The sequence below is a fragment of the Somniosus microcephalus genome, chromosome 2 (assembly GCF_052327205.1).
Source record: "Somniosus microcephalus isolate GS21.2 chromosome 2, FLI_Smic_1.0, whole genome shotgun sequence".
NCBI lineage: Eukaryota > Metazoa > Chordata > Chondrichthyes > Squaliformes > Somniosidae > Somniosus > Somniosus microcephalus.
In genome coordinates, this window is record NC_140988.1 from 1,536,054 (window position 1) to 1,559,894 (window position 23,841).

The 23,841-nt window shown below is 50.3% G+C and overlaps 2 protein-coding genes across 8 annotated transcripts in view; one reads left to right on the plus strand and one right to left on the minus strand.

Annotated features, from left to right (window-relative positions):
- Nucleotides 1–23,841, minus strand: part of dgkq (diacylglycerol kinase theta) — a 194,784-nt gene that overhangs the window by 101,198 nt on the left and 69,745 nt on the right. For all 4 annotated transcript variants that reach the window (XM_086005561.1, XM_086005533.1, XM_086005551.1 and 1 more), the window contains 4 exons: nt 21,061–21,146; nt 7,105–7,230; nt 4,819–4,972; nt 2,688–2,774 (listed from right to left, as the gene is read on the minus strand). In XM_086005561.1, coding sequence (XP_085861687.1) covers nt 2,688–2,774; nt 4,819–4,972; nt 7,105–7,230; nt 21,061–21,146 — 453 coding nt within the window. The remainder of the gene's footprint in view (nt 1–2,687; nt 2,775–4,818; nt 4,973–7,104; nt 7,231–21,060; nt 21,147–23,841) is intronic.
- The window catches only part of gne (glucosamine (UDP-N-acetyl)-2-epimerase/N-acetylmannosamine kinase), a 467,449-nt gene that overhangs the window by 45,192 nt on the left and 398,416 nt on the right, over nt 1–23,841 (plus strand). The window lies entirely within an intron of this gene.

Here is a 23,841-nt window from a genome sequence, read left to right on the forward strand (position 1 = left end):
CACTTGCCCTGATAAATGAAAATTCAATTTAAAATCTCAAAGGGTTTTAATGGAGTAAATAAGACGAAACTGTTTCCACTGGCAAGGGGTTCGGTAACCAGAGGACACAGATTTATGGTAATTGGCTAAGAAAAAAGGAGCGACTAGAGGGAAAACAATTACGCAGCGAGTTGTTGTGACCTGGAACGCGCTGCCTGAAAGGGAAGCAGATTCAATAGTAACTTTCAAAAGGGAATTGGATAAATAATTGAAGGGGAAAAATTTGCAGGGCTGTGGGGAAAGAGCAGGGGGGAGTGGGACTAATTGGACAGCACAGGCACGATGGACCGAATGGCCTCCTTCTGTGATGTAAGACTCTATGAAACAGTTTTATTATTAATAAAATGCTCCACCAGCAGGCAAACTCTGACTGCACTTTCCTGGATCACTTCAGTTAGCTTGCTACACTCAGAGTGTTCAGTCAGTATGAACTGTGTCACTCTGTGCAAAATCAGTTAATGGGACTCAAAACACACAGAGAAATGATTAGGGAACAGGCCACCTCCCCGTCTGTCCTTAGACCATAGATGTTGTGTAGCCAGATTGAAAAACAGAGAAGGTTTACCTTTATATTTAAATAAATAATTTGGAAGAACTTGTTAAAGAGCTAGTTCTAAAGCGCTAAAACATGAACCCTAATATTTTCTGCTGTACATCGATTTTCACAAATCTATAAATACATCATCTGTAAGCTGATGAACAGAGGAACATGTCAGCATGAATCAGCTGATAACACATCTTGTCTTTCACTTCCTCCCAATCTGAGCACGGGCCCGCGGCCGGGTGTTGCCAAGGGGCTATTCATCATGTGAGATCTGATAGTGTGTCGGCAGCTGCCCTGTCACGGGAAGTGTGAGATAGGCCTGATCCTACCCTGTCCTGAATTATCTAGCCGCAATCACCTGACTTGTACTTAAGGCTTTCTGGTCGAATGGCCCAGTACTGGGTGGTCTGTTCACCCGCTGAAACATAGGAACCACCTTAGTTAAATCCAAAAACAGCCAACATGGTCTCTGAATCCCGGAGACACGTGGCAGAGATTTTGGAGAAATAATTCACTGCCTTTCCCACAAACAACTCATCTGCAAAGCCAAATGCCAGCATCAGTTCCAGGGCCTGCCTCAACATCCTATCTTGTCAACAAAGGAGAACACTTGTATAATCAAGCACCTTTTGAAAGGCACCGCCCCATCTAATATTTCACATTAGCGTGTTAGTGCTTTCAAAAGAAGCAAAAAGAGCCGAAAACTTGTTAAAATATACTTCTGGCAAAATCTGCAACGACAAGACCTTGCTCAGTCAGATCCTGACGTGCTCTTAGTGTTACTGTCAGTTGTAGGGAAAACTGTTCAGTCACAACCATCAAAGCCAAAGCGGGCACAATCAGTAGGAAGACGCTCCAAGACTTAGAGACCAAATTTCAGTTCATGGGACACTGCACAGCCTCAACTCTTCCAATCGCTGCTGTGGGGAGGTAGCTCGCGAAGGTTCAACATTGCCCTGCAGGCTGCTTTCATGCAGGTGTTGGCAGCTTCACTATAGGAAGGATGTGATTGCATTGGAGAGGGTGCAGAGGAGATTCACCAGGATGTTACCTGGGCTGGAGCACTTCAGCTATGAAGAGAGACTGGACAGGCTGGGGTTGTTTTCCTTGGAGCAGAGAAGGCTGAGGGGGGACCTGATTGAGGTGTACAAAATCATGAGGGGCAGATAGGGTAGATAGAAAGGAACTTTTCCCCTTAGTAGAGGGGTCAATAACCAGGGAGCATAGTTTCAAAGTAAGGGGCAGGAGGTTTAGAGGGGATTTGAGGAAAAACTTTTTCACCCAGAGGGTGGTTGGAATCTGGAACTCACTGCCTGAAAGGGTGGTAGAGGCCGGAACCCTCACAACATTCAAGCAGCATTTAGATGAGCACTTGAAACGCCACAGCATACAAGGCTACGGACCAAGTGCTGGAAAATGGGATTAGAATAGACAGGGCTTGATGGCCAGCACGGGCACGATGGGCCGAAGGGCCTCTTTCTGTGCTGTATAACTCTATGACAGGATGGGCCAAAGGGCCTCTTTCTGTGCTGTATAACTCTATGACAGGATGGGCCGAAGGGCCTCTTTCTGTGCTGTATAACTCTATGACTCGCCAGCAGTGACCCTGGCTGTGACCTGGGGGCAGGTTGCTGGCCCATGACTTGCAGACGTCGGAGGTTGAAGCCCTCACATGTACACACAGATTGCTTTGCGTAATTGTGACTGATGTCATTAGGGAAAGCAAAAGATCTAAAGATGGTGCCTACATAGGGCTACATAATCAGCTGGACAACAGAAAGGTTGATGGAATTCTCTTAAAGGGAAGGTGTGTGAAGCATAAGGAGTGAGCATCATTTTATCAAGTTGTTACTTTTAAATTCCACCTGAAGCAGGAAATAGATTACCATGGAATAATCTGACAACAGGCAAAAAGGCTTCACTTCAGAATTTGTGATATACCATTATTGTGAGTTGAAAAATGTGATCCCAGGCAATGATTCTTAAACTATTTTTAATCAAAGGTTTAGCTGTGTCTGGTTTTATGAATTTTTCATAAAAGATTCAAACATATCTCTCAACAAAAGCAGTCAGATGGGATTACAGTGTCTGCAAAGTCCTTTACCTGAATCAGTTGTGGAAGGAGACTGCGTGTCTTTATATGATCCATGGCTTCCAGTATCCACATCATCATCATCGCCGTCATCATCAACTATGGAAAGATCGTCACATCAGCCACACACTTTCACAGTGAGATTAATTTGGGAATATTGCACTGCACACGGCTACACGCACACGGGTACACACACACAGCCACACGGGTACACACACACAGCCACACGGCTACACACACACACAGCCACACACATGCGCACACGGCTATACACACATACACACGGCCGCACACACAGCCACACACGCACGCTAGCACATGGGACAGTCTCTATCAAACCAGCTGCTCTTCAGTTCTTCAACATGAGCAGGAATCTAAGCATCAGGATTAGCAATAGGACTGCAGGGAGCCATTTACTTTCTAACGCATAGGACAGATGCCTCAGCTACTTTAATTAACTCAGGTTAGTTAAAAAATAAATCTTATAGATTCTTTTTGCCATTACATGTGTTATTTAAATAAAAAAATGTTAAAAAAATGAACCAAGCATGAATAATTCATTAGCCCTGAAAACACTGGCCGGAATTTTCTGTAGGAAGGCGGGTTGGGGGCGGTTGAGGGCGGGTTGGGGCGGGTTGAGGGCGGGTTGGGGGCGGGGGGGCCTCCGAGGAGGCCGGGTTTCCCACAGATCCTGCCGACTTTAACAGCCGGGCCTGATTTGCATGTGAGGCCGGGTTTCCCGCCCGCAGCCAGCCAGATTGAGAGGCTGGCTGGCTGCGGGCGAGTAGGCCTGCAGATGCAGAGAGGGGTCGGTCCGGGGGAGGGATCGTGGGGTGTGACCAGGGATTGGGAATTATGTGAAACCCGTCCATAGGCAGTTAAATTCTAAATGGAGGGGAAGAAAGAGGCTTCCAGTCTCATTAAATGGACATTCCTCCCCCTGGGAGTGGGCTGATCGCCCACCATGCCCCTGTCCCGCCTCAGGGAAAACCGGAGGTGGGTGGGTTGGAGGCGGGATCAGGACGGGAATTCAATTTTAACAATTTAACTGCCCCCACACTCCAAACACACACGTTTTTATAGGGAAAATTCCGGCCACTATCATATCTGTAGATGATATTTGGTGAGACCACACCTGGAGTACTGTGTACAATTTTGGTCCCCTTACCTAAGGAAGGATATACTTGCCATAGAGGGAGTGCAGCAAAGGTTCACGAGATTAATTCCTGGGATGGTGGGACTGTCGTATGAGAAGAGATTGAGTAAACTAGGCCTGTATTCTCTTCAATTCAGAAGAATGAGAGGGGATCTCACTGAAGCATACAAAATTATTACAGGGCTTGATAGGGTGGATGCTGGGAGAATGTTTCCCTTAGCTGGGGAGTCTAGAACCAGGGGCCACAGCCTCAGGATAAAGGGTAGGCCATTCAGGACTGAGATGAGAAGAAATTTCTTCACTCAGAGGGTGGTGAATCTTTGGAATTCTCTACCCCAGAGGGCTGTGGAGGCTCAGTCATTGGGTATATTCAAAACAGAAGTCGATAGATTTCTGACTAGTAAGGGCATCAGGGGATATGGCGATAGGGCCGGTGAATGGAGTTGAGGCAGAAGATCAGACATGATCTCATTGAATGGCGGAGCAGGCTCGAAGGGCCGAATGGCCGACTCCTGCTCCTATTTCTTATCCTATCTTATGTTACAAAAAGCTGCGGACACAGAATACCACTCCCGGAGAGTAACGGCCAGGGCCAAACTGCTGTGTGGAGCAAATCGAAATATGAAAAGTGATCGCTGATCACCCAATGACCAGCTCAGCTTTTCTGACTGTGTTTCGTTTTCCCTAAAGTAACACTTTGCAACATTTACTGAGTTTCCTTATGTTTTTAAACTTCTGTTATTCAATCTTGCTCAAAATCAAACTCCGAAATGTTTAAAAAATAATTTTGGCATGCCCAAAAATGGTCAATGAGGAATTCCCATCCAGTTACATTCCCATCCAGTTACAGTCCCATCCAGTTACACGTTACCATCCAGTTACAGTCCCATCCAGTTACACGTTACCATCCAGTAATATGTTACAGCTGTTTATTGTCAAGGTTTTAATACAGAAATAACCAGAAATTCAACTGTTTCTCCTACTGACCTTGTTCTGTTTGTGCACTCTCTGATATGCGGAAACAGTGGAACTTGCTGAAATTGCGCGCGCACACACGCACACAATCAGGAGGCAGCATCAGGTTCTGCAACCTTCCAAAATTGCATTCTGGCGTCAGGCTGTTGTAGCAGGCGGCGTGGACCTGTGGGAGGAGCACGGTGAAATTTCTCTGTCACACTTTTTAAGATAATAAATCTGCAGCCCGAGTTTAAAAACAACAATAACTTGTATTTATATAGCGCCTTTAACGTAGTAAAATGTTCCAAGGCGCTTCACAGGAGTGTTATAAGACAAAAAAATTTGACACCGAGCCACATAAGGAGAAATTAGGGCAGACTTGGTCAAAGAGGTAGGTTTTAAGGAGCGTCTTAAAGGAGGAAAGAGAGGTAGCGAGGCGGAGAGGTTCAGGCAGGGAATTCCAGAGCTTAGGGCCTAGGCAACAGAAGGCACGGCACCAAAGGTTAAGCGATTATAATCAGGGATGCTCAAGAGGGCAGAATTAGAGGAGCGCAGATATCTCGGGGGGTTGTGGGGTTGATGGAGATTACAGAGATAGGGAGGGGCGAGGCCATGGAGGGGTTTGAAAACAAGGAAGAGAATTTTGAAATCGAGGCATTGCTTAACCGGGAGCCAATGTAGGTCAGCGAGCACAGGGGAGATGGGCGAACGGGACTTGGTGCGAGTTAGGACACGGGCAGCCGAGTTTTGGATGACCTTAAGTTTACGTAGGGTAGAATGTGGGAGGCCAGCCAGGAGTGCGTTGGAATAGTCAAGTCTAGAGGTAACAAAGGCATGGATGAGGGTTTCAACAGCAGGCGAGCTGAGGCAAGGGGTGGAGTCGGGCGATGTTACGGAGGTGGGAAAAGATAAATGTTGATCCACTTGCTATGAGTCCGGACATGTTACTGAACCCTGTCGCTGCTCTGATGGGTGAGAAACACAGACTGAGAAAATAAAACTGTTATATAGCCTCAGAGAATGGGAAATCCTGACATTCAATAAATGGCAGGAAATGGCTAGCCGCAAATCAATTCATTAAATAAATTGGGAGGTAAAAAGATCCAATCGTAAAATGAAGAAATTCAAACTTAGGTTAATTTTTAAAAGGACAAAATTAAAAGTTAAATTAATGTTCGTGGTCAGGAGAATTCATTGGCTATTTACAGGTCAGGCTCGGAATAATTCAGTAATTATTTACTGTTTGGGAGAATTCAATAATTTTTTTACATGAAAAATCAGGAAAATTCATCAAGTGTTAAACAGGTTGGGAGAATTCATTATATACAAGAAGGGTGGGAGAATTCATCAACTATTTACAGGCTGGAGTCAGGAGCACTCGTCAACTGGACAAAAATATTAATTTATTACAGGTAGACTATCCTTTATCCGCACTTCCGAAAACCGAAAACCTCTAAAAACCAAAGTTTTTTCGTGGAGCGTAAGTCGTGCGCACGACATGACCCGAGTGGCGCCAAACATGACAGGAGTGGTCCGGGAGCTCTGCCTTTCTCTGTGAGCAGGGCAGAGGGTCACAGAGTTCCCTCCTGGGTAGGAGATTGCAGGCCGAGCCGGGCAGTGTGAAGGAGGTACCGGGAGAGTGAACCCAACAATACAGCGGCCCGTCCGATAGTCTCTATATCCCTCCCCCCCCGCCCAACCTGATTTGCGGGCCAGCTTAGTGTAGGAGTCAGCCGATATCCGGCTTTCCCACAACTGGCGGCGGCAGTCGAGCCCCAGACCCCCGCTAAGTCAAGGAATTCAGATACGGAGCAGGGGGAGCCGGAAACCTCGATCTAACGGCAGAAATCAGCAGCCGTTTTGTTAGGATATTTTTCTTCCCCTAGCATTTTTTTAAACAGTCAGGCTGTGGAAAGAGTCTCTGTAGCTTAGCAACAGCTTCAGAGACACTTCCAAGGCAGGGCCCAAGTGTTTACAAGCTGTTGCTAAGCAACAGTGTTTGTTGTCAGATACGGAGATGAAAACCTTCTGAAATCCGAAAAGTTCCGAAAACCGAAACACAGCTGGTCCCAAGGTTTTCAGATAAAGGATAGTCTACCTGTACTTACACATCAGAGTCAGGAGAATGCATTCATTTACAGATTTATTTTTAGCAGGAGTCACTAGTTGAAGGGAACCATGGCTGCGGGAGCCATCATGGTCTGTGTCTCTCTACCCACTCCAATTAGGTGCATTTCCCCAGGGACCCAGCAGTTTATGCATTACGTTCTGACATATGAAGAGCAGGCAGTTCTGCTCATCAAACTGTTTACGCACCGTCGTCCCGCACCATTCACATCGAATGCCTGACAACACTTCGGATGAGCCACATGACTTCCTACAGACGTCACAGCGTGCACTGGATGAGAGATTCCCTTCCCTCCAGTGATGGTGATAAGACTCCTGACAAATCAACAAGATAAATTAAAGGACCTTAATCTCACACTTTGAAAGATGCAATTAACTGTTAAAATGCCTAACGAACTCTACTCTGAATCCACACAGGAATATAGCACATTAAATCTGATCAGATAACTGCTGAGATAAATGAGTGGGAATTTCAATCGCCATATCCTGCTACAGTATTAACTGGAAAGAACTGGATGTTAGACAGTGGTGTTCCCCAAGGGTCAGTGCTGGGGCCACTGCTTTTTTTGATATATATATATATATATATATATATAAATGACCTGGATATTGGAATACAGTAGAATTTCTAAATTTGCCGATGACACCAAACTTGGGGGTGTGGCAAACAGTGATGATGATATCAATCGACTGCAACAGGACATAGAAAGGCTAGCAGAATGGGCAGACAAGTGGCAGATGGAATTTAATACAGGGCGGTGTGAGGTGATGCATTTTGGCAGAAGGAACAGGGAGAGGCAATATACACTTAATGGCACAGTTTTAAAGAGTGTGCAGGGACAGAGGGACCTGGGAGTTAATGTGCATAGGTCCCTGAAGGTGGCAGGACATATTGAGAGAGTGGTTAACAAAGCATATGGGATCTTGGGCTTCATAAATAGAAGAAATCACACAACACCAGGTTATAGTCCAACAGCTTTATTTGAAATCACAAGCTTTCGGAGCGCTGCTCCTTCTTCAGGTGAAGTGGAGAAATGCATAAAGACACAGCTTATATAGTCAGAGAATCATGTCAGATGTTTACAGGTAACCTTTCCAACTGCCATTTATCACACCTCGGCAGAGAGATAATCACAGCAGTCAAAGGTGTGAATGGTGTCCAAACAGGTCAGTCAGGGAAACATTACATCAAAGAACAATGAGGTGGGGTCACAAGGGGTCAAATATTGCAGATGCTGGGGTCTGTATGAAAAACAAAAAAAGACAAAAAACATTTTTATTGGCTGGAAATCACAGCAGGTCCAGCCACATCTGTGTAGAGAGAACAAGCCAATGTCGACTCGAGTCTGGATGACCCTGCATCAGGTGGGGTTACATGTAGCGTGACATGAACCCAAGATCTCGGTTAAGGCCGTCCTCATGGGTGCGGAACTTGGCTATCAGTTTCTGCTCGACGATTTTGCGTTGTCGTGTGTCTCGAAGGCCACCTTGGAGAATGCTTACCCGAAGATCGGAGGCTGAATGTCCTTGACTGCTGAAGTGTTCCCCGACTGGGAGGGAACACTCCTGCCTGGTGATTGTTGCGAAGGTGTCCGTTCATCCGTTGTCGCAGTGTCTGCATGGTCTCGCCGATGTACCATGCTCCGGGGCATCCTTTCCTGCAACGTATGAGGTAGACAACGTTGGCCGAGTCACATGAGTATGTACCATGTACCTGGTGGGTGGTGTCCTCACGTGTGATGATGGTATCTGTGTTGATGATCTGGCATGTCTTGCAGAGGTTGCTGTGGCAGGGTTGTGTGGTGTCGTGGTCGCTGTTCTCCTGGAAGCTGGGTAATTTGCTGCGAACGATGGTCTGTTTGAGGTTAGGCGGCTGTTTGAAAGCGAGTAGTGGAGGCGTGGGGATGGCCTTAGCGAGGTGTTCGTCGTCATCGATGACATGTTGAAGGCTGCGAAGAACATGGCGTAGTTTCTCCGCTCCGGGGAAGTACTGGACGACGAAGGGTACTCTGTTGGTTGTGTCCCGTGTTTGTCTTCTGAGGAGGTCTATGCGATTTTTCGCTGTGGCCCGTCGGAACTGTCGATCGACGAGTCGAGCGTCATATCCCGTTCTTACAAGGGCGTCTTTCAGTGTCTGTAGGTGTCCATCGCGTTCCTCCTCGTCTGAGCAGATCCTGTGTATTCGCAGGGCTTGTCCATAGGGGATGGCTACTTTCAACTAGTGGGAACAGCCTTTTCCTGTCTAGCCTATCCAAACCCGTCATAATCTTGTACACCTCTATCAAATCACCCCTCAACCTCCTTTGCTCTAATGAAAACAAATCCAGCTTCTCCAACCTGTCCTTGTAGCAAAGATCCCCCATCCCCGGAACCATTCTAGCAAATCTCCTCTGCACCCTCTCAAGGGCCTTCACATACTTCCTAAAGTGTGGTGACCAGAACTGGACGCAATACTCCAGTTGTGGCCTAACCAGCACTTTATAAAGGTTCAGCATAACCCCAGTCCAACTCCGGCATCTCCACACCATTCATAAATAGAGGTATTGAGTACAAAAGTAGAGAAGTTATGCTGAACCTTTATAAAGCGCTGGTTAGGCCACAGCTGGAGTATTGAGTATTGAGCATTGCTGTGGTTTATGAGTATTGAGCATTGCTGTGGTTTATGTGAATTGAGCATTGCTGTGGTTTCTGTGAGAATTGAGCATTGCTGTGGTTTATGAGTATTGAGCATTGCTGTGGTTTATGTGAATTGAGCATTGCTGTGTTTTTTGTGAGTATTGAGCATTGCTTTGGTTTATGAGTATTGAGCATTGCTCTGGTTTATGAGTATTGAGCATTACTATGGTTTATGAGTATTCAGCATTGCTGTGGTTTATGAGTATTGAGCATTACTGTGGTTTATGAGTATTGAGCATTACTTTGGTTTATGTGAGTATTGAGCATTACTGTGGTTTACGTGAGTATTGAGCATTGCTGTGGTTTATGAGTATTGAGAATTGCTGTGTTTTATGAGTATTGAGCATTGCTGTGGTTTATGAGTATTGAGCATTGCTGTGATTTATGTGAGCATTGAGCATTGCTGTGGTTTATGTGAGTATTGAGCATTGCTGTGGTTTATGAGTATTGAGCATTGCTGTGGTTTATGAGTATTGAGCATTGCTGTGGTTTATGAGTATTCAGCATTGCTGTGGTTTATGAGTATTGAGCATTGCTGTGGTTTATGAGTATTGAGCATTGCTGTGGTTTATGAGTATTCAGCATTGCTGTGGTTTATGAGTATTGAGCATTGCTGTGGCTTATGTGAGAATTGAGCATTGCTGTGGTTTATGTGAGCATTAAGCTTTGCTGTGGTTTATGTGAGTATTGAGCATTGCTGTGGCTTCTGAGTATTGAGCATTGCTGTGATTTATCTGAGTATTGAGCATTGCTGTGGTTTACGTGAGTATTGAGCATTGCTGTGGTTTATGAGTATTGAGAATTGCTGTGTTTTATGAGTATTGAGCATTGCTGTGGTTTATGAGTATTGAGCATTGCTGTGATTTATGTGAGCATTGAGCATTGCTGTGGTTTATGTGAGTATTGAGCATTGCTGTGGTTTATGAGTATTGAGCATTGCTGTGGTTTATGAGTATTGAGCATTGCTGTGGTTTATGAGTATTCAGCATTGCTGTGGTTTATGAGTATTGAGCATTGCTGTGGTTTATGAGTATTGAGCATTGCTGTGGTTTATGAGTATTCAGCATTGCTGTGGTTTATGAGTATTGAGCATTGCTGTGGCTTATGTGAGAATTGAGCATTGCTGTGGTTTATGTGAGCATTAAGCTTTGCTGTGGTTTATGTGAGTATTGAGCATTGCTGTGGCTTCTGAGTATTGAGCATTGCTGTGATTTATCTGAGTATTGAGCATTGCTGTGGTTTGAGTATTGAGCATTGCTGTGGTTTATGGGTATTGAGCATTGCTGTGGTTTATGTGAATTGAGCATTGCTGTGGTTTATCAGTATTGAGCATTGCTGTGGTTTATGTGAGTATTGAGCATTGCTGTGGTTTATGTGAGAATTGAGCATTGCTGTGGTTTATGTGAGTATTGAGCATTGCTGTGGTTTATGTGAGTATTGAGCATTGCTGTGGTTTATGTGAGTATTGAGCATTGCTGTGGTTTATGTGAGTATTGAGCATTGCTGTGGTTTATGTGAGAATTGAGCATTGCTGTGGTTTATGTGAGTATTGAGCATTGCTGTGGTTTATGTGAGAATTGAGCATTGCTGTGGTTTATGTGAGTATTGAGCATTGCTGTGGTTTATCAGTATTGAGCATTGCTGTGGTTTGTGTGTGAATTGAGCATTGCTGTGGTTTATGAGTATTGAGCATTGCTGTGGTTTATGTGAGTATTGAGCATTGCTGTGGTTTATGAGTATTGAGCATTGCTGTGGTTTATGAGTATTGAGCATTGCTGTGGTTTATGTGAGTATTGAGCATTGCTGTGGTTTATGTGAATTGAGCATTGCTGAGGTTTATGTGAATTGAGCATTGCTGTGGTTTATGTGAGAATTGAGCATTGCTGTGGTTTATGTGAGTATTGAGCATTGCTGTGGTTTATGTGAATTGAGCATTGCTGTGGTTTATGTGAGAATTGAGCATTGCTGTGGTTTATGTGAGAATTGAGCATTGCTGTGGTTTATGAGAATTGAGCATTGCTGTGGTTTGTTTGAGTCTTGAGATTTCTGTGGTTTATGTAAACTATAAAATAATTAACCATCAATGCATGTCCAACGGGACGCATAAAACCGACCAATGCAGGATAATATATTGGAGTCACAATGCATTGTGGAACTGAGCAGCAGGATAAAGAACCTTTATAAAACACTCATTCGGACTCAACTGGAGTATTGTGTCCAATTCTGGGCACCACACTTTAGGAAAGATGTGAAGGCCTTAGAGAGGGTGCAGAAAAGATTTACAAGAATGGTTCCAGGGCTGAGGGACTTCAGTTACGTGGATAGACTCGAGAAGCTGGGGGTTGTTCTCCTTGGAGCAGAGAGGTTTGAGAAGAGATTTGATAGAGGTGTTCAACATCATGAGGGGTCTGGACAGAGTAGAGAGAGAGAAACTGTTCCCATTGGCGGAAGGGTCGAGAACCAGAGGACACAGATTTAAGGTGATTGGCAGAAGAACCAAAGGCAACATGAGGAAAAACTTTTTTACGCAGCGAGTGGTTAGGATCTGGAATGCACTACCTGAGAGGTGCTGGAGGCAGATTCAATCATGGCTTTCAAAAGGGAATTGGATAAGACCCTGAAGGTAAAAAAATGTGCAGGGCTACGGGGAAAGGACGGGGGAGTGAGACTAGCTGAAGTGCTCTTGCAGAGAGCCAGCACGGGCTCGATGGGCTGAATGGCCTCCTTCCGTGCTGTAACCATTCCATGATTTTATGAATCCCACTCGTGATCCCCACACTCTGCGTTTCGCTGCCCTTGCATTTGTTTAGTGTAGTGTTAGTGTTCCGGCTTGTGATGCCAAATTTGCTCTGGCCAGTAGTGACCCAGTAAAAGAATGGGCTTCAACCTCGGTGGGTCAGCCAGTTTACTTCAGTGTTTCTGAGGTCTGCATGAGACCTGCACGTGGGGAGTTAAAGGAACTCATGTTGTTCGAAATCAATATAAAAGCAGCTTCAGCCGCTGTGGGGAGACTCCGAATGGGAACCAAGAGCTCCGGCCTTGCAAGAGCTTCCCATGGGGAAAGGAGGGAAAAACTAAAGAGTCATCCTGTGCTCTTGATGCAGCTGGTTGAGAGCAGCATTGGCAAAGGCTGCAAGGGGGTCTCCTGCACACCCGACTGATGTACAGAGGGAAAGGAGAAACTACACTGAAAGATCAGCAACCGTCCTCCACATTTTCTGACAGACACTGCACCCTGCGCTGGTGAAGTATTTAGTGTTGAACGAGCCCATTGTCCTCTGGCAAAGGCAGCTGGACACGGCGGAGGCACCAGATCCATTGAATCCAGAGTGGGTGGCTGCTGACTGTGCACTGCCGCACAATCTTCCCACCCAATGTGGATATCAGGCTGCTTGACTCAAGTCTTATTGTTGAGTAACAACCTCTCACGGATTTCTTTTTTCTCTTGTACAAACAGACTCCTGGTCCATTGGGACAGGATTCTCCAGCAGAAAGGAAACAGCTTGTTGGCTTGAAAATCGGCTTACAGGAAATCTGTAAAAATGGAATGGCCGGAGATCTGGGGACTTGCGAGGATTGTCCCTTCAGTAGACCACAAGTGACAATATGGCCCTTGGTAATAAATTAGCAGGTACTCTTGAAGTACATGGAATCATAAAATATTACAGCACAAGGGGAGGCCATTTGGCCCATCATACCTGTGCCAGCTCTCTGATAGAGATATCCACAGTCCTACTTCCTTGCCTTCCCCATACCCGTGCAAATTTTTATTTTCAAATATTTATCCATTTCCCTTTTAAAAGCTATTATGGATTCTGCTTCCACCACTGTTTCTGCTCGGGTGTCTCACATTCTAACAATCCTCTCTATAAATACATTTCTCCGAAACATTTTCCTTTGCTCTTGTGGTGCCAATCTTAAACCTCTGGATACTGACTCACCAATCAGTGACAATAGTTTTTCCCCCTTTACCTTAAGAAAAGTCCTCAGCATTTTGAACAGCTCCATCAGATCTCCTCTTAACCTTCTCTTTTCTAATGAAATGAGCTGCAGTTTCTCTGGTTTCTCCTCATAATTAAAGCCTCTCAACCCCAGTATCACCTTTGTGAATGTTTTCTGCACCGTCTCAATGGGCCTTGACATCTTACCTGCACAATACTCGACACAATGGGGGTAGTTCACCACTACTGGGGGGGGCAGGACGGGGGGGGGGGGCAGGACGGGGGGGGTCACAGGACGGGGGGACGGGGGCGCACAGGACGGGGGGGGGCACAGGACGGGGGCGCACAGGACGGGGGGGCACAGGACGGGGGGCACAGGACGGGGGGCACAGGACGGGGGGCACAGGACGGGGGGGCACAGGACGGGGGGGCACAGGACGGGGGGCACAGGACGGGGGGCACAGGACGGGGGGGCACAGGACGGGGGGGCACAGGACGGGGGGGCACAGGACGGGGGGGCACAGGACGGGGGGGCACAGGACGGGGGGGCACAGGACGGGGGGGCACAGGACGGGGGGGCACAGGACGGGGGGGCACAGGACGGGGGGGCACAGGACGGGGGGGCACAGGACGGGGGGGCACAGGACGGGGGGGCACAGGACGGGGGGCACAGGACGGGGGGGCACAGGACGGGGGGGCACAGGACGGGGGGCACAGGACGGGGGGCACAGGACGGGGGGGCACAGGACGGGGGGGCACAGGACGGGGGGGCACAGGACGGGGGGGCACAGGACGGGGGGGCACAGGACGGGGGGGCACAGGACGGGGGGGCACAGGACGGGGGGGCACAGGACGGGGGGGCACAGGACGGGGGGGCACAGGACGGGGGGGCACAGGACGGGGGGGCACAGGACGGGGGGCACAGGACGGGGGGGCACAGGACGGGGGGGCACAGGACGGGGGGGCACAGGACGGGGGGGCACAGGACGGGGGGGCACAGGACGGGGGGGCACAGGACGGGGGGGCACAGGACGGGGGGGCACAGGACGGGGGGGCACAGGACGGGGGGCACAGGACGGGGGGGCACAGGACGGGGGGGCACAGGACGGGGGGGCACAGGACGGGGGGGCACAGGACGGGGGGGCACAGGACGGGGGGCACAGGACGGGGGGCACAGGACGGGGGGGCACAGGACGGGGGGCACAGGACGGGGGGGCACAGGACGGGGGGGCACAGGACGGGGGGGCACAGGACGGGGGGGCACAGGACGGGGGGGCACAGGACGGGGGGCACAGGACGGGGGGCACAGGATGGGGGGGCACAGGACGGGGGGGCACAGGACGGGGGGCACAGGACGGGGGGGCACAGGACGGGGGGGCACAGGACGGGGGGGCACAGGACGGGGGGGCACAGGACGGGGGGGCACAGGACGGGGGGGCACAGGACGGGGGGGCACAGGACGGGGGGGCACAGGACGGGGGGGCACAGGACGGGGGGGCACAGGACGGGGGGGCACAGGACGGGGGGGCACAGGACGGGGGGGCACAGGATGGGGGGGCACAGGACGGGGGGGCACAGGACGGGGGGGCACAGGACGGGGGGGGGCACAGGACGGGACGGGGTGGGGGCAGGACGGGACGGGGTGGGGGCAGGACGGGACGGGGTGGGGGCAGGACGGGACGGGAGGTGGGGACAGGACAGGAGGGGGGGACGGGACGAGGGGACAGGACAGGACGGGAGGAGGGGACGGGAGGTGGGGGACGGGAGGTGGGGGACGGGGGGGGCGTGACAGGAGCCCACGGCCCGCCGGTGGAGTTTTCAGCCATGCCTGTAAATGGGTAAGGAACCCATATCGGGTGGGACGCTGCTTAAATCACCGACCTACGCCAGGTGTAGCAATGCGAAAGCTCTGTCCATTTCTACCCAGCAGTGTTGCTCAGAAAAAGGCCCAAACATTTCTTTGGGTGAGTGCTGCCACATTCCCTTTAATACCGTGCGTTTTAACTTTCTCAAACACCCTTTGAAAATCTATATACACAACATCCACTGCATTTTTTTCATCAGGACACTCCATTATTTCCTCAACAAACTCCATTATATTAGTCAGGACACATTTACCTTTTACAAATCCTTGCTGGCTGTCCTTAATGAACCTGTGTCCTTCGAGGGGAGTGTTAATTTGATCTCGTATAATGGCCACTAGGAGCTCATCCACTACCAATATTAGGCTGACTGGTTAGTTACCTGATCAATGGTAGGCTGACTGGTCTAGTTACCTCGCAAACATTTAAAGATCACATGGATGAACTACAGAATTTATTCATCCCTGTTTGGCATAAAAATAAAACAAAAAAGGTGAATCAACCGTGGCTAACAAGGGAAATTAGAGATAGCATAAGATCCAAGGAGAGGGCATATAAATTGGCCAGAAAAAGCAGTAAACCTGAGGATTGGGAGCAGTTTAGGATTCAGCAAAGGAGGACAAAGGGATTAATTAAGAAAGGGAAAATAGAGTATGAGAGTAAGCTTGCAGGCAACATAAAAACTGACCATAAAAGCTTCCATAGATATGTGAAGAGAAAAAGATTGGTGAAGTCAAGCGTAGGTCCCTTGCAGTCAGAATCAGGGGAATTTATAATGGGGTACAAAGAAATGGCAGACCAATTAAATACATACTTTGCTTCTGTCTTCACAAAGGAGGACACAAATAACCTCCCAGAGATGTCGGGGAACATAGGGTCTAATGAGAGGGAGGAACTGAAAGAAATCAGTATTTGTAGGGAAATGGTGTTAGGGAAATTGACGGGATTGAAGGCCGATAAATCCCCAGGGCCTGATAATCTACATCCTAGGGTGCTTAAGGAAGTGGCCCTAGAAATAGTAGATGTATTGCTGGTCATCTTCCAAAATTCTATCGACTCTGGAACAGTTCCCATGGATTGGAGGATAGCTAATATAACCCCAATATTTAAAAAAGGTGGTAGAGAGAAAACGGGGAATTACAGACCGGTAAGCCTGACATCGGTAGTGGGGAAAATGCTAGAGTCCATTATAAAAGATGTAATAGCAGAGCACTTGGAAAACAGTGACAGGATCGGACAAAGTCAACATGGATTTACAAAAGGTAAATCATGCTTGACTAATCTACTGGAATTTTTTGAGGATGTAACTGGTAGAATAGATAAGGGAGAACCAGTGGATGTGGTGTATTTGGACTTTCAGAAGACTTTCGATAAGGTCCCGCATAAGAGATTAGCGTGCAAAGTTAAAGCACATGGGATTGGGGGCAAGGTACTATCTTGGATAGAGAACTGGTTGGCAGACAGGAAGCAAAGAGTTGGAATAAACGTGTCTTTTTCCGAGTGGCAGGCAGTGACTAGTGGGGTACCGCAGGGATCGGTGCTAGGACGCCAGCTATTCACAATATATATAACTGATCTAGACGAGGGAACTAAATGTAATATCTCCAAGTTTGCAGACGACACAAAGCTGGGTGGGCGTGTGTGCTGTGAGGAGGATACAGAGAAACTCGAGTATGATTTGGACAGGTTGGGTGATTGGGCAGATGCATGGCAAATGCAGTATAATGTGGATAAATGCGAGGTTATCCACTTCGGTGGCAAAAACAGGAAGACAGATTATTATCTGAACGGCAATAGATTGGGAAAAGGGGAAGTGCAACAAGACCTGGGTGTCCTTGTGCACCAGTCGCTGAAGGTAAGCATGCAGGTGCAGCAGGCGGTTAAGAAGGCAAATGGTATGTTGGCCTTCATAGCGAGAGGATTCAAGTACAGGAGCAAGGATGTCTTGCTGCAGTTGTACAGGGCCTTGGTGAGACCACACCTTGAGTATGGTGTGCAGTTTTGGTCGCCTTATCTGAGGAAGGATGTTCTTGCCATGGAGGGAGTGCAGCGAAGATTCACCAGACTGATACCTGGGATGGCAGGAATAATGTATGAGGAGAGATTGGGTCGATTAGGCTTATATTCGCTAGAGTTTAGAAGAATTAGAGGGGATCTCATTGAAACTTATAAAATTCTAACAGGACTAGACAGACTAGATGCAGGAAGGATGTTCCCGATGGCGGGGGAGTCCAGAACCAGGGGTCACAGTCTAAGGATAAGGGGTAAGCCATTTAGGACTGAGATGAGGAGGGATTTCTTCACCCAGAGAGTGATGAACCTGTGGAATTCTCTACCACACTAGGCAGTTGAGGCCAATTCATTAATATATTCAAGGAGTTAGATATATTTCTTAAGGCTAAAGGGATCAAGGGATATGGGGAGAAAGCAGGGACAGGGTACTGAATTTGGATGATCAGCCACGATCTCATTAAATGGTGGAACAGGCTCAAGGGGCCGAATGGCCTACTCCTGCTCCTGTCTTCTATGTTTCTATCAACTGCATCGCCCTCATCAACCCTCCCCGCTACCTCATCAAAAAACTCAATCACGTTGGTCAAACACGATTTGCCCCTAACAAATCCATCTGGCTTCCCTTAATTAATCCACACTTGCCCAAGTGACTGCTAATTTTGTCCCTGATTATTGTTTCCAAAAGCTTACCCACCACCAAGGTTAAACTGACTGGCCTGTAGTTGCTGGGTTTATCCTTACACCTTTTTTGAACACGGGTGTAACATTTGCAATTCTCCAGTCCTCTGTCACCAGCCCCGTATCCAAGGAGAATTGAATATTATGGCCAGTACCTCCGCAATTTCCACCTTTACTTCCCTCAGCATCCTAGGATGCATCCCATCCAGTCCTGGTGACTTATCTACTTTAAGTACAACCAGCCTTTCTAGTACCTCCTCCTTCTCAATTTTTATCCCATCCAGTATCTCAACCACCTCCTCTTTCACTATGACTTTGGCAGCATCTTCTTCCTTGGTAAAGACAGATGCAAAGTACTCGTTTAGTACCTCAGGCTTGACCTCTGACTCCATGTATCGGTCTTTTTTTTGGTCCCTAATCAGCCCCACCCCTCCTCTTACTACCCATTTACTATTTATAAAAAAAATAAAAGACTTGTATTTATCTAGCGCCTTTCACGACCACCAGACGTCTCAAAGTGCTTTACAGTCAATGAAGTACTTTTGAAGTGGAGTCACTGTTGTAATTTGCTCACAGCAAGCTCCCACAAACAGCAATGTGATAATGACCAGATAATCTGTTTTTGTTATGTTGGTTGAGGGATAAATATTGGCCAGGACACCGGGGATAACTCCACTACTCTTCTTCAAAATAGTGCCGTGGGATCTTTTACGTTCACCTGAGAGGGCAGACGGGGCCTTGGTTTAACGTCTCATCCAAAAGACGGCACCTCCGACAGTGCAGCACTCCCTCAGTAATACCCCTCCGACAGTGCGGCGCTCCCTCAGTACTGCCCCTCCGACAGTGCGGCGCTCCCTCAGCACTGCCCCTCCGACAGTGCGGCGCTCCCTCAGTACTGCACTGGGAGTGTCAGCCTAGCTTTCTGTGCTCAAGTCCCTGGAGTGGGACTTGAACCCACAACCTTCTGACTCAGAGGCGAGGGTGCTGCCCACTGAGCCATGGCTGACACTTGGCCTATAGAAGACTTTTGGATTCCTTTTTATGTTAGCTGCCAGTCTATTCTCATACTCCCTCTTTGTCCCTCTTATTTCCCTTTACACTTCCCCTCGGAACTTTCTGCATTCAGCCTGGTCCTCACTTGTACTCACAACCTGACAACGCCCCTTATTTCTGCTTTATCTTACTGTCTCTCTCTTTCGTCAGCCAGGGAGCTCTGGCTTTGGTTGCTCTACCTTTCCCCCTCGTAGGAATGTACCTCGACTATACCCGAGCCATCTTCTCGTTAAAGGCAGGTTATGGTCAGGACTATCAGGACCAGTGCCTTTTACACTTTTCATCAATTTTTTCAATTCTACTTCCTTATCTATAGTTATCCTATTTCTCTACCTCCTCCTCTTGCCCCTTCATTCCCACTACCACACTCTCCTGTGAAATCCAAGGCAACATACATGTTTAGTATCTCCACCATTCCTTCATCCTCCATAAGATCATTTCCTATTTCATCTTTAATCAGCCCTACTCTTTCTTTAGCTATTCTTTTACTCTTTAAAGGTTTACAAATCCTCTATTTCCCTTTATGCGAATGACCGCTGTACGTCAGCGAGTGACCTCAGCACGTCAGCAAGTGACCTTGACACGTCAGTGAGTGACCACGGTAGGTCAGCGAGTGACCACGGTAGGTCAGCAAGTGACCTCAGCACGTCAGTGAGTGACCACGGTAGGTCAGCGAGTGACCACGGTAGGTCAGTGAGTGACCTCGGCATGTCAGCGAGTGACCGCGGTAGGTCAGCGAGTGACCGCAGTAGGTCAGCGAGTGACGTCAGCGAGTGACCGCGGTAGGTCAGCGAGTGACTGCTGTAGGTCAGCGAGTGACGTCAGCGAGTGGCCGCGGTAGGTCAGCGAGTGACGTCAGCGAGTGACCGCGGTAGGTCAGCGAGTGACCTCGGCACGTCAGCGAGTGACCGCGGCGGGTCAGCGAGTGACCGCGGCGGGTCAGCGAGTGACCTCGGTACGTCAGCGAGTGACCTCGGTACGTCAGCGAGTGACCTCGGTACGTCAGCGAGTGACCTCGGTACGTCAGCGAGTGACCTCGGTACGTCAGCGAGTGACCGCTGTACGTCAGCGAGTGACCTCGGCACGTCAGCGAGTGACCTCGGCACGTCAGCGAGTGACCTCGGCACGTCAGCGAGTGACCGCGGCACGTCAGCGAGTGACCTCGGCACGTCAGCGAGTGACCTCGGTACGTCAGCGAGTGACCGCTGTACGTCAGCGAGTGACCTCGGCACGTCAGCGAGTGACCGTTGTACGTCAGCGAGTGACCGTTGTACGTCAGCGAGTGACCTCGGTACGTCAGCGAGTGACCTCGGTACGTCAGCGAGTGACCGCTGTACGTCAGCGAGTGACCGCTGTACGTCAGCGAGTGACCTCGGTACGTCAGCGAGTGACCGCTGTACGTCAGCGAGTGACCTCGGCACGTCAGCGAATGACCGCGGCACGTCAGCGAGTGACCGCGGCACGTCAGTGAGTGACCTCGGTACGTCAGCGAGTGACTGTGGTAGGTCAGCGAGTGACCTCAGCACGTCAGCGAGTGACCGCGGTAGGTCAGCGAGTGACCGCAGGTCAGCGAGTGACCGCAGCACGTCAGCGAGTGACCACGGTAGGTCAGCGAGTGACCTCAGCACGTCAGCGAGTGACCACGGTAGGTCAGCGAGTGACCTCAGCACGTCATAGTATTAATCATACTGTAAAACTAAGTTTTCACATCGTCAGTCGGACTTCATTATTTGGAATGATTTTACATTGCTAGAGTGATAATAATTGGTGTCATTACATTGCTTCAATACATCTAGCCTAATATTGTTTAATATATATTTATATATGAATGAGCAATGTTTGAGTTGTGCACTGTCTGATTATGACCGGTAGAATTGCTGCGTCACTCCCTCCCGCTGATGCCACTGTGCCACATTACTCACCCGATCATACTGCCCATCTTGGTGACATCGCCGGCAGTCACTGCAGGCAAAGGGGCCACAATCGACATGGACGTGTAGCTCACACACTGTCAGATCAGAAAGGCATCATTATTCACAGTTATTCCAGCTCACAAACAATGCTGGGTGTGTTCTGTTGATTATTATAATTGTTATTATATACAAGAGAAACACATTCTTCTAAAGATCCAATCAGACAAGAGTTTGCAGCCAATTAAATCCAACTCCTTTCCTTCCCTCAGTGGGGTAACTAATAGATTCTCCTGCTTACTGCAGTTCCATTTTAAAAACTGTTTGCACTGTTATGATGATGTACGAGCTTTTCTCTGAGCTATTATTCACATGCATAGATGAAAAAAAGCAAATTGTTTTTGCAGCCAAACCCAAGAAGCAGAGGCTTAAGTGTCTAGGAGTGATTTTGAACCCCATTGCTTGATAGACACACATTCTTTCAAGAAAGCACTTTCACTGTTCACCCAGTCTGATTGTAAGCATTGGGCTCGGATACTTGCAGTGGAGATTTCCTCTCTAACTCCACCAAATCAGCATGTTGTTCCCACATTGCACCTCACTGGCCAAGGGCAAACTTCACAATTGGAGTTTCTCCTGCAAATAATTCGTGAGAAATATTGCACATGGGTCCTAGTGCAACAGGACAGCGAGCAGGATTCACCACATAGAGAACACGTGGATCCCAATGCAATATTTATACAGTGATAAACATTTATACGTAGAGCCTGCTTTGAATAGCTGGGTGGAGGAGTTGATGTAAATCTGGAGTCATATTAATACCCCCTTGGGGCACGGTTAAATGTTGGGTCAGTGACGAGTGTCATTTTCTTTTTTGCTTTACTGGTTTATTAAACTTAAAAACTAAGAGACTGCCTAGTCACTAACATACGCTCATTCACAGCAGTGAACTGGGGTTTATGAGGCAGCTGCTGTGTGAGGAATCCGATGATGTGCAGATGGTTATTCCACAGCATGGCTGAAGAAGCTGGAGCTACACATAAGGAAGCCCATCCCCACCCCACCCTGACCCACGTCCCACCCGGCCCCGCTCCACTCCACCCCACGTCCCACCCCACCCACCCGGCCCCGCTCCACTCCACCCCACCTCATCCCCACCCCACGTCCCACCCGGCCCCGCTCCACTCCACCCCACCCCATCCCCACCCCACCCCACCCGGCCCCGCTCCACTCCACCCCACCCCATCCCCACCCACCCGGCCCCGCTCCACTCCACCCCACCCCACCCGGCCCCGCTCCACTCCACCCCACCCCACCCTGACCCACGTCCCACCCGGCCCCGCTCCACTCCACCCCACCCCATCCCCACCCCACCCCACCCGGCCCCGCTCCACTCCACCCCACCCCATCCCCACCCCACCCCACCCACCCGGCCCCGCTCCACCCCACCCCACCCCATCCCCACCCCACCCCACCCCATCCCCACCCACCCGGCCCCGCTCCACTCCACCCCACCTCACCCGGCCCCGCTCCACTCCACCCCACCCCATCCCCACCCCACCCCACCCCATACCCACCCGGCCCCGCTCCACTCCACCCCACCCCACCCGGCCCCGCTCCACTCCACCCCACGTCATCCCCACCCCACCCCACCCCATCCCCACCCCACCCACCCGGCCCCGCTCCACTCCACCCCACCCCACCCGGCCCCGCTCCACTCCACCCCACGTCATCCCCACCCCACCCCACCCACCCGGCCCCGCTCCACTCCACCCCACCCCACCCGGCCCCGCTCCACTCCACCCCACCCCATCCCCACCCCACCCACCCCACGTCCCACCCGGCCCCGCTCCACTCCACTCCACCCCACCCACCTCACGTCCCCCGCTCCACTCCACCCCACCCCATCCCCACCCCACCCCACCCAGCCCACGTCCCACCCGGCCCCGCTCCACTCCACCCCACCCCATCCCCACCCCACCCCACCCGGCGCCGCTCCACTCCACCCCACCCCATCCCCACCGGCCCCGCTCCACTCCACCCCATCCCCACCCCACCCACGTCCCACCCGGCCCCGCTCCACTCCACCCCACCCCAACCCCACCCACCCCACGTCCCACCCGGCCCCGCTCCACTCCACCCCACCCCATCCCCACGTCCCACCCGGCCCCGCTCCACTCCACCCCACCCCATCCCCACCCCACGTCCCACCCGGCCCAGCTCCACTCCACCCCACCCCATCCACCCCACGTCCCACCCGGCCCCACTCCACTCCACCCCACCTCATCCCCACCCCACCCTGACCCACGTCCCACCCGGCCCCGCTCCACTCCACCCCACCCAGACCCACGTCCCACCCGGCCCCGCTCCACTCCACCCCACCCCACCCCATCCTGACCCACGTCCCACCCGGCCCCGCTCCACTCCACCCCACCCCACCCCATCCTGACCCACGTCCCACCCGGCCCCGCTCCACTCCACCCCACCCCACCCTGACCCACATCCCACCCGGCCCCGCTCCACTCCACCCTGACCCACATCCCACCCGGCCCCGCTCCACTCCACCCCACCCCATCCCACCCTGACCCACATCCCACCCGGCCCCGCTCCACTCCACCCCACCCCATCCTGACCCACGTCCCACCCGGCCCCGCTCCACTCCACCCCACCCCATCCTGACCCACATCCCACCCGGCCCCGCTCCACTCCACCCCACCCCATCCCACCCAGACCCACGTCCCACCCGGCCCCGCTCCACTCCACCCCACCCCATCCCCACCCCACCCTGGCCCA